At 42.2% G+C, this 11,897-nt stretch overlaps 1 protein-coding gene across 1 annotated transcript in view; it reads right to left on the bottom strand.

Moving 5' to 3' along the window:
* Window positions 1-11,897, bottom strand: part of GRXCR1 (glutaredoxin, cysteine rich 1) — a 103,512-nt gene that overhangs the window by 53,409 nt on the left and 38,206 nt on the right. Inside the window, exon 2 of the mRNA XM_005877489.2 lies at window positions 1,826-2,068. Coding sequence (XP_005877551.1) covers window positions 1,826-2,068 — 243 coding nt within the window. The remainder of the gene's footprint in view (window positions 1-1,825; window positions 2,069-11,897) is intronic.

Here is an 11,897-nt window from a genome sequence, read left to right as displayed (position 1 = left end):
GGCAAGTGAGGCGGGGAACGTTGGAGTCTGCAGCAAGCAAGCCTCGTGCTCGCTTCAGTGCCTGGCTGCCGGCCGCCATCTTGGCTGACAGTTAATTTGCATATACTCACTGATTAGCCAATGAAAAGGGTAGCGGTCGTACACTAATTACCATGTTTCTCTTTTATTAGTGTAGATATATATATAATAAAATCTCCACAATTAGCCAATGAGAGTAGTTCTATTATCATTCTCATTTGATAATTGAGGAAATCGAGGCACAAAGTGATTTACAAATTGCCCAGAATGACGTGGAAGCCTCGGAGCAGGACTTTGAAACAAGGCTGGCTGATTCTGGGGCCTCCTAACCAGTATGCCAGAGCATTGATTTCCAAGGCTGTGGGGAGGACTGGATCAGAAGGCATGTGTAACGCTGACAGCGCAGTTTAGCATTATTCTTAGTATTATCGTTTTGATATATCATGATTATCACCACCATTGTTACAGCTTTTGAGACCTAAGGGTCTATACTGAAATAGCAAACATGAGGCTCAATACTTCAAATCAAAATTCCTCTGCTTGGGAATGCAGTCCATCCCCAGCTCTGAAATTCAGGTGGCATAATGTCATAGCTATTGAGTCATGACTCCCTGTGTTTATCTTTCCATAAGATGACAGGCTGCCTCGAATAACTGTGTCTCCAGACAGGAGATCAGAACACAGGTTCCCTATAGGAATATGACAAGAATATGAGATTCCCTGGAACAAAACATAAGCATTTTCTGCTCTGTTTTTTTTTTTTCTCTAAACTCCCCTGAAAGTTGAAGGTTAAGGCCAGATGCAAAACAAAACCTAAATCCAAGTATTTGTCTGTCCTTTCACAGTCCCTCTTTGTTCTCTGAGAGATCCTGTAGTCAGCCCCCTCCCCCTCCCTTTGCTCCCAGTCTTTCCAAAGTGTGCTCTCTAGAGCCCTCTCCTGGCCTTATCACAGATTAAGCGTGTCCATAGATCAATGGGAGTTATTAAATGAAGCAGGCATGCTTTCTTGTTGCTCTGGGAGTTCTCTCTGCTTGTTGTAAGCCTGAATTTGTGTCTCATGCTGCTGCATGACCAAAATCAAGAATAATTTTAAACAAGCAGATAAAATTCTGGCTCCAGGCCCTATTTCTTATTGATTTCATTTCAGGACTGTCATCTTAGGTTCATTAGGTAGGAAACTGAGTGCTGGGTAGTGAATGGGGTATAAGAGAATTCACAAATATACATCTTACAAATAATCCATTTTTCTTGCCTCTACCAAAAAAATAGTTTTTAATACCTCATGTCGAGCTTCATAACGCAAAATTCAAGTCTACTAAACATTTAAAAAATGTATCCTATTAAAAAAGGCAATTCCATGCTGATTTTATCTCACCATGCTTCTGTAGGGATGAACACTGTTGAACACATACATTGTTTGAGACAGAAATACGTGTTTTGATTCCCTTTGGTTTGAACTTGAAAAATAGCAAGTGTTGCCCTAACTGGTTTGGCTCAGTGGATAAAGCGTTGGCCCGCAGACTGAAGGGTCCCAGGTTCGATTCCAGTCAGGGGCATGTACCTTGGTTGTGGGCACATCCCCAGTAGGGGGTGTGCAGGAGGCAGCTGATCGATGTTTCTCTCTCATCGATGTTTCTAACTCTCTATGCCTCTCCCTTCCTCTCTGTAAAAAATCAATAAAATATATTTTTAAAAAAGAAAGAAAAATAGCAAGTGTCCTGGTGATTATGTTGCAAGTGACCTTGCCATTGGCTTACAGGTCTCTATCAATACTGGCTGGGTTTAATAAAAATAAGATTTTCCTTACCCCAAGATAATGGCCATCGATGAACACGACAGGGAGGGAGGGAGCTTCGGAAACCCGTCGGCAGCGTTCATCTAACTCTTTTCCATAGTCACCATTCAGAGCGATGTTTTTCTCTTCAAATTTTACTCGATGGTTTTGGAAGATCTTTCTAACCAGTTCACATCTCTCAAAGGTTGTCCGAACCACCCGAAGGCAAGTGGTATAAATCACCACACGGTCAAATTCTAGCTCCGTTGAGGGTTGCTAAAGGTAAAACATTGTAGTGTAAATATGTTTGCATTTACTTTATTACGTCTTATTTTAAGACAATTAATCTTAAGACAATTAAGTTTTAGCAAGTGTCTTATATAATAAGGGCATGCAATAAAAGTTGAATAAACGCTGTATTCTCAGACATGACTTTTTAAGTTAAAACATCTGAAATTGAGATAGAGATAGCAATCAACATAATTTAAATGACATAATTTAATTGACAGTATTTTTGCTGTTCTCAGTGGCACATCGAATGATGGCATATCTTAAAACTGATGATGTCTCACTTGGCATACCATGTGGTGAAATAAGGACTGGTTGAATTATTTTTCTCATGTTTTGTAGACATTGTTAAATTACTATATCTGCCTCTTAAACCCAAAGTAAAATATGGAACAAAATAGGTTAGCATTTAACCATTTGAAAATTCTTTCACTAATCAATTTACCAAATTTCATAGTCTTTTGCACCACAATTTCCTGGGAATAACAAGACCTATGTCATAGGAATTTTCTGAGGTTTAAACAGCACAACACATGGGCATGAGCTCTGTTGAGTCACAGGTCCCCAGTGTGCAGTGAGAAGGCTCTGCCACAAGGAATGAAAGACTGAGTAACTCAGGGGGGAGAGCATAGAAATCGACAGCCAAATGGGCAGTGGGTCAAAGCCAGGCGTGACAAGGAAACAAAGAAACAGGTACACTGCACCTAGCCAATGTGGCTCAGTTGGTTGAGCTTTGCCCCATGTACTAGGAGGTCGCTGGTTCAATGCTCAGTCAGGGCACATGGCTGGATTGTGGGCTTGATTCCCAGTGGGGGGCATTCAGGAGGCAGCCAATCAATGTTTCTCTCACATCCTCTCTCTGAAATCATATATTAAAAACAACAACACAACAACAGGTACACTGCAATGGAGGCAAGCAACTCTCAAAACAAAGGAGAAGTCTCCTTCTGTGAGAATTGTTTTTTCAACAGATCCTGCTACATCAGAAGTCAGGGACTGTATTCCTGGGAAACCCTGCCCAACATTGCTCAGACCACACCAGGTCGGTCCTGACATCATCAGGAAAGACCCTTTTCCTCCTTATCACAGTGCTAGTTGCAAGAGACTGAACACAATATGGCTGCACCATGAGACAAGGGACATGGGAGTCTTCACAGTGTTCCAGTTGTTGAAACACAACCACACAATTTGTAAACCCAGGTGAAGTCCAATCGTTGAATGGAAACTGCTCCAGCCGGCTAAGCACCAGAATCAGAAGGTCGATACTAAGCTCCACCACTTTGTCTTCAAAGAAATCAGAACACTCTGCTGGATGCACATGTACAGATAGTTCTAAAAAGGTCCAAAGTCACGAAGATGGCAACGTAATGTTCTCCACCTCACCGAAAGAGAGGACATCTTTCTTTCCTGATGATCAAGTTGATTAAAGATGAAAGAATCACTTCTTCCCTCAATAAGAGTGTATAGGCTAAGTTGGAGTGGACAAGCAGGTGTCATAAATTCTCAGGCAGGTCAGGACTAAAAGAGATAGTAGTGAGAGGCAAGGAGAGTGTCACATGAAAGAGAAAAATGTTACTCAGCTTCAGGCAAGCTTCAGGCTTGCAGGCATGTTATTCACTGTTGTCAGACATGGTTATTTTAAATATATGCTTGAAACATGGATTTTTATAGTAAATGTTCTTTCTAAATTTTAGTACCTCATTAAAATGTGAGCCCATGTAGACCCATATATCTGAAGGCTGAATTTTGGCCTAAAAACTGCTAATATCTTAACAGTGGTGTAGAAACAGCATCTGATATACCTGGACTCTGCCACTGGCCATCTGTGTGTCTTTTATAAGCTAATGAACTAATAAGTCTTAGTTGTTGTTGTTTTTAATCTGTACAATGTTATAATAGCAACAGCTACCTAACAGATTTGCTGAGAAGATAAAGTAAGCAAGAATAGGAAAACAATTAGTATGGGGCTTGAAATATAGTACTGTGCTAAGTGCAAAAATGTTATTATACATTGTGAAATCTTTAAGATTAAAACCACACAAAAAATAAGTTAGTGGAAAAATCAGGGCAATACATGAGAAGACAAGGAGATGACTACTATGCTTTAGATCAGTGGTTCTCAACCTTCCTAATGCTGCGATCCTTTAATACAGTTCCTCATGTTGTGGTGACCCCCAATTTCATTGTTACAAATTGAACATAATTAAAGCATTGTGATTAATCACAAAAACAATGTGTAATTATATATGTGTTCTCCGATGGTCTTAGGCAACCCCTGTGAAAGGGTCATTTGACCCCCAAAGGGGTCGCGACCCACAGGTTGAGAACCACTGCTTTAGATGATCAAGCACTGATCTTCAAAGAGAGCAACCAAATGCCTGTGAGCCTATTGCTCCTGTTCACGTTCACCATTATGGGGAAGTCTGTAATGAGGGAACTCACCGCAAATGCTACAGCTTTTAGGACAATGTTCTCTTTTTCCTGTTATTATCTGAGTAATCATGCATTGTTCTTCTGGGTGCAAAGACTGCATTTAACTGCATATGGTCTTCCCAAAATGTTCCACTTTTTTCCAATAGCTACATGTATTTTTTAAAAATATTTGATCAGAAATGCATTTGCCCCATGTGTAGAAGTGGGGAAGTTTGAGATTGGATCTCTCTGCTGCCACATTAACCAACTCACATAGGATGCTCTCTACTCACACATTAAACAATAGGTACCACTTCTCTGTGTGTCTCTGTGAGTCGTGCATTTGAAAACTAGTAATGAGATACATCCCTATCTGGTGGTTACGTTGGATGCTGTTTAATGCAAAGGATAACAAAAATATCCCTTTACCTGCTGTTGAGGATGAGCTCTGTCTAGAATGAGTGGCTCTCCTAGAGTGATATTAGATATTGGAATAAACTGGGAGCTTTTACAAATCCCCAAAGCCCACGCCAAGCACACGCCAATCAAATCAGAATCTCCAGGGTTGGGACTGCAGAGTTGAGATTTTTTTTAAAGCTCCTGTGTTGATTCTAATGGGGAACCATATTCTAGAGCTAGTTAGTTACCAGTGGAAATACAGAATCATAGTCTGCACCCAGATCTACTGAATCTGAATCTGCATTTTAACAAGTTTTCTGGAAATTTAGATCCACGTGACATTTTGAAGAGCTCCAGTGCAATCACCTAGGCACTTTGACTTGGCAGAGAATCAGGGATTATATCCCTTTAAAATAACTGCTAGTCATTCTTTCAGTTATTAGAGCAATTCATTTGTCAAACATGGTGCTGGGTGCTAGATACATAATGGTGACCAAAGAATATAATTCCCTAACAACATAGAACTAAAGTAATAAAAAAGAAACCAAAAGGTTACATAAAAAGTTACAACTGTTAAATGTTGTTAAGGAAATGCACAAAATGGTAGGAGGGGCTATGGCAGGAGTGCCTTCTCTTATCTGACAGGTTGAGAAAGTGTCTCCTGATATTTGAATACTGATTGGAAGTATAAGAAGGATTTGACAGAGAAATTACCTAGGTAGAGAGCATGGGGGAAGGTATTATATGTGAGTGCAGAGATCTTGAATGGGAGGCAGATGGCATGTTGAGACTCTGAAATAGGTCTTTTGCTGAAACAGAGAGAGTTGTAACAGTACTCAATGATTCTGGACAGGTGCGCAGGATCAATATCATGTTGTACTTTATAGCCACCGGAAAGACGCAGGGCCTGTAATCTAAGAGCAATGAGAAGTCCCGGAGGCTTTTAAGGAGGATGGGAGGCTCTTACATTTTAAAAAGGGAAGTGAGGCGAGGCCAGTGCGGAGACTTGCACAGGACATGCACTGCACAGACCTCGGGAGCGTCGTTGGTAGCCGAGGCTAAATGAGTTATGCCTTCAGGGCTGTATAGTCCACAGCTTGAGCCTATACAATGCATAGTCTCATTCCCAATTCCCTTGGTTTTGGAGCTGAGATTGAATACAGGGTAAATTCAGGGTAAGAGATATGGGTACCCATTAGAATAGCCTATCAAGTAAAATGTTCTGACATCATCTTATTGCACAACTTTTGGAAGTAGATCTTCTTAAAGGTAAAGGTAGGCTGAATGATTTCTCAAGGTCTTTTCCAGTTTTATAATATGAATTTTCAATGATACTGTCTTTGGTCCTAAAAAAAAAATCCTCTCCTACATTTGTTTCATTTTCTTTCCTTCAACAGACTTGTAAAGCATCTGCCTGATTCTAAAAATAGCGTCTCCGTGGTTAGCTGTCCCTCTTCTCCCTTGCTGAGGGTTACCATGGGAATAGCGTAACGAAGGAGGAAGCGTCTGAGACAGCAGGATTTGTAGCCTGCTTGTTCCGAGAGCCGACCTAGATGCTAATAAAAGCAGGCTATTTCCTCCTTTCCATTGATTAAAAAGATGAATCTTGGTGCCCGCGAGGCACTGGAAATATCAGGGGCATCACTTTGTAAGGTGTGTGACTGGCTACCCGCTATTGCTGCACAAGTGAAACGAGTGCAAAATAATATTGAATACAAACTGTAATTTAAAATTTTTAAATACAAAATTTATTTTAAAAATATAAATCTTAGCGGTGCCCCGAAGCCTCACAACAATCCACAGCAAACTTAGACATGTGGGCAAGGGTTGGGCACACTGCTGTGAATGAGACTCAGAGGTCACTAACTGGCCAGCACATGTCCTCAGCCTGCTCTTCGTTGGGCACTAGTCACTGTGGAACAGTAAGCACTTTAGTCACCTAGTCATCTTGGGACCATTCTGGAGCTCCACACCCACTGGAACTGCCCCTGGTACCCAGGACAAGAATTAGACCCCCGCCCTCCTGTCAGAGGGTGAACTTGGAGCAGAGCCAGCTCCTCAGCTGCAGCCCATCCAATGGGTCATTTCAACTTGACCCTTGCCTGTCCAGCCTGGCCCTGTTCGACAAGGCCTCCTGTCTGCCCCCAAACCTAGTCTGGAAGCTATGGCCTCCAGACAACTTCAGGAATTCAGGTCTTAAACAAAAATTAAAAGCAACATTTCTTTTGTCAGTCTGTTCCATGTTTCCATGCCTCTGGTTCTATTTTACTCGCCAGTTTGTTTTGTTCATTAGATGCCTTGTTCATTTGTTTTGATTTTTAGGTTCAGTTGTTGATAGATATGTATTTATTGCCATGAACAGATGGATGAATCTCAGAGGGAAGGGGCTGGGGGGAGCGGGGTGGGAAGAGATAAACCAAAGATCTTACATGTATATATGCATTACCTGTGGACACAGACAATAGAGTGGTGAAGGCCTGGGGCAGGGCGGGAACCAAGTGAAGGGGTTGGGGGGAAGAGGGGGACATCTGTAATACTCTCAACAGTAAAGATTTTTTTAAAAAAACCATACCCTCCCACCACAAAGTAACATTTTAAAAATGTCAGTGGCAGACATAATGCTCTACATTCATTTAATCCTCACAATAGCTTCCGTGGTGTCACTGTCATTATTTATAGATCTAGAAACCTAAGCCCAGGAGAGATCAGTGTCCTAGACAAGGTGACAGAGTTAAAATTCATCCAAGTTAGAAGCCTGGACCCAGATGCACATTCTTCCAAAGTCTGCGTGCTTCCCACTGAGCCACATCGAACCAGGGAGCCACTGTTGTTACGCTGCCCCCTCCCCTGGATATAAAGTTGTTGCCAAACCAGAGGCAGCTATAGATCTAACTCATTGCCTGGGAGATATTGCCCGCGATTTGAGGAGGTTTGCCTGTTCACTAACGTATGCTCCCACATTTAACAGTAAGTAACATCACAGAGGGGACATTTTAAACTACTTTTTTCTGTCTAAACAAACTCCTTTGAGATGGGCAGAGTGCAGGGTCTTGTCTCCTCTAGCTGAGGGCAAAGAGGCGAAGTGACCAGCTCAGGGTCAGCATGCCAGAGACACATGGGGACTAGATCCAGATTTCTTGATTATCAGGAAATGGGCCAACCTGGCTGCAGAAACTGTCCTTTTCAATAACAGCCACGTGCCTACAAAGGGAAGGGGATTTTACAAACACCTCTCTCTCTCTCTCTCTCTCTCTCTCTCTCTCTCTCTCTCTCTCTCCCCCTCTAGTCTCCATGCAACTCTGTGAGCCCCTGTAGCTAGCTATATGTGTATTATGGGATGCTTCTAATACCGAATGAAAATAAGTAACCCCCTGCTCACCTTGCTCTCAAATCACCTCTTGAAATCTCATTCTTGCTCTTAACTAATGTGATTTCAAAACCCACTTGATCCACACCAGGTACCTCTCTTAGCCTATTTCCTGGATCTGTTTCCATTCCATCAATTATTCCCTATTCAGCCCTGAAAGTGAAAAGCGATCTATGCCATATCCCCTTGCCACACTTTGACCACAGAAAACCCTGGGAACTTCTCTCTGTCCCTCTGTAAGGCACAGAATATAAAAATAAGTATAATAGCTATTATTTATTGTATGACTCCTAGATATATATATATGCAGTTCTTGGAACTTCGAATGTGCAATTTGAAGTCCCTAGAACTTTAGATGTGCAATTTTTACTGATCATAAGAGAGAAGGATGTTCATATAAACTAGAGGCCTGGTACATGAATTAGTGCACTGGTGGGGTCCCTCAGCCTGGCCTGCTCCCTCTCACAATCTGGGATCCCTCGGGGGATGTTGAAATGCAGGTTTCGGCCCAATCTCCGCAGGCTGGCCTGCAGGGATCAGGCCAAAACCAGCAGTCCCACATCCCCCGAGGGATGTAGTAGTGGGGCCAGGTGCGGGGCTGCTCCCGCTCATCCTGGAACCGCTGTGCCTGCCACTGTTGTGGAGGCGGGAGAGGCTTGTTCCCCCACAGCTGCACTCACCAGCTGTGAGCCCAGCATCTGGCACCTGTCAGTCAGCTGAGCGGTGCTCCCGCTGTGGGAGTGCACTGACCATAAGAGGGCAGCTACTGCGTTGAGTGTCTGCCACCTGGTGGTCAGTGTGTGTCATAGCAACCGGTTGACCAGTCGTTCAGTCGCTTAGGCTTATATATATAGATAGATTTTACAGATGGGGACCCTAAAGTTGAATAAAATTTAAGGTGCCCAAATAGCTCAGAGTAAAAAATAACAGGACTAGAATTTTGACTTGGGTCTGCCTCCTAAATCCTTGCTCTCATTGTAGGATATACCACATATCCCCCTTAAACACAAACAAGCAACGGGTCATACCATTCTAGAAATGAAACCTGGGTTGTATGAAGGGACTGTCACAGGACAGTCCTAGAAATGCACACTATTTATCTCTCCACTTCATTCTAATATCTGCCTAGAGGTCACCCCTCAGACAGACCTGCCCTCAGCATCCCTGGGAAACAGGCCTTGTATCTTCTGACCCAGTTCTGTCCCTTAGTACCTAGCATTGCTGGGCATTATATTGTGTATGTTTATTGGTTTACTGTCAATCTCCACACATAAAATATAGCCCCAATAAAGCAGGAACTTTGTTTTGTTCTCTAGAACTAAGAACCCAGGAAATAACCTGGTACCTAGTACATGCTCAATATATATCTTCTGGCCTATTTCCCTCACATTGGTTTGAATCTGCCTCTTAGTAACTGGATAATCTTGATCATTTACTTAATCTCTTTATATCTCAGTTTTCTTAGCTGAAATATAGGGACACTAATGCTTACTTCATGGGGATTTATAGGGATTAAATGATTTCATGAATAGAAAAACCTTTGGCATAAAGCCTGATGCATAATAAACACTCAGTAAAATGATATCTCTTTATTATTAACATCATCATTATAATAAAATATTACTGACACACACCAGCCCCAGCACTATCACCACTATCATAACCAACAAATCCAAATTCACAGGTCATCAGCCTCATAAGTTTGAATGACAAAGGTTAACTTCATAATTACATAGTGATCAAAAAAATCTCTTTAATGAATTAAATCACCACTTCACATTCGTTTGCATGTGCCATCAATTCTGAGTGAAAGCGGTAGAGTGGTGTACACACACCAGACATCATAAAATCCCTCCTTTTCTAAGTTCAGAAAAGTTTGTTTCTTTGGTGGCACCAAGAAATGCCTGAGCAATGCATGCAAATATGCAAATGTTTTCTGTTTTCATATTGCTCAAAAATCATATAAATAAATGAATTTCAGTTATTTCCTTAGGAATTATCTATGTGTCCAAATCTATTACTGAATTTGTCTAGACATTAACTGAAAAGTCAATGAACCTAATAAATCCTCCATGCAAAAGAAAATGCTGATTTAACAATACATCAGAGTTAATGGGAATGAGGATGCCCACCATCTCCCACCATGGAGACCTGGTAAAGGGGTCAGTTTTGCCATTTAGCATTCATCAAACACAGGGAGGTTTCCTCCAGAGCTAGAATTTGTCTTTTCTTGAAAAAGCAGAAAATATGACAACATTAGTATTATTGAATTCCTGCACAAAAACAATAATTGAAGCTTGGTGACAGGTACCCCAGTTAGTGGCACCTGTCTCTTGATGCCACATTTAATACTCATCTCTTATGTCTGGACAATTTCTTGCATTAACATTGCCTATACTACTCCTTTTTAGCTGAATTTGTGATATCACATCTGGTCTAATGTGTCTGCTCATACACTTTATATGGGAAGAAACTGAGAGTCAGAGTTTAATTATTTGACTCAAACTTTTTCAGATAAGCAACATGTTGTATCTTGAGCCATTGTTCTGGCACTTTCCTGCATAAGCTGGGAAAATAAGTTAACTTTCCTGGGACTATGTTTTCTCTTCTCTAATATAGGAGTAGCTATAATCTATCCCCTAAGGGAGTCGTGGGATCACAAGTAAAATGCAACTGAAGACACACTGTAAATTATAAAACTTTACAAACACACTAACTATCATCAATCACCCCAAGTCACAGGGCTGGGAGAAGGGGAGCTAGGATCTAATGAAAACCACCTTCCTACCAAACAAAAGTACCTCTCTCCCAATATGAATACTTTGATTTCTACAGAAATTGTCACAAGCATTATTTATTAGCAATTGAAATTATGTTCATTTTGGCAGATAAAAGTGATATCAAAACAAATGCCCAAATCACCATATTTAGGAGCATCCAATCCCAAAGTGATGTGCTTACTACAACAGTGAAAAGCTAGGTAGCAAATGAATCAGGAACATTCTGCAAATGGAGAAACTGAAAAATTATTTTTCCCTCTCATCTTTTGAAAGATTTGAGTTGCAAAACCAAAGAAGAGGAACTAAAAATATTAAACAACTAGAGGCCTGGTGCACAAAAATTTGTGCACTGGCAGGGGAGGGGGTGGGGGGGTGTCCCTCAGCCCCACTTGTGCCCTCTCACAGTCTGGGACCCCTTGGGAGATAACCACCTGCTGGCTTAGGCCCGCTCCCCGGGTGGCAGATGGCAGGCCTGATCCCTCGGTGCCTGCCCCGCCTCCCCGGATCACACACACGGCAGGGCGGATCCAGGGGTTGGGGCACCACCCCGGGTCGGGTCGCACATGGATGTCCGCCTCCCCAGGTCACAGATAGCAGGCCCAGATGGCGGCAGGGCAGGCAGGATGGCGCTGTCCCGCCCCACCGCCCCAGGTCGAAAATAGCAGTCCCAGATGGCAGCGGGGCAGGTGGGATGGCACTGTCCCACCCTGCCTGCAGTATGCAAATTAGCCGCCATCTTTGTTGGTGGTTAATTTGCATATCACGCTGATTAGCCAATGGGAGGTGTAGCAAAGGTTCGGTCAATTACCATGTTTGTCTATTATTAGATAGGACTAGAGGCCCGGTGCACAAAAATTTG

Source organism: Myotis brandtii, unplaced genomic scaffold, assembly GCF_000412655.1.
Source record: "Myotis brandtii unplaced genomic scaffold, ASM41265v1 scaffold520, whole genome shotgun sequence".
NCBI lineage: Eukaryota > Metazoa > Chordata > Mammalia > Chiroptera > Vespertilionidae > Myotis > Myotis brandtii.
Note: the sequence above shows the minus strand (reverse complement) of the source record. Positions and strands in the feature narration are given on the sequence as shown.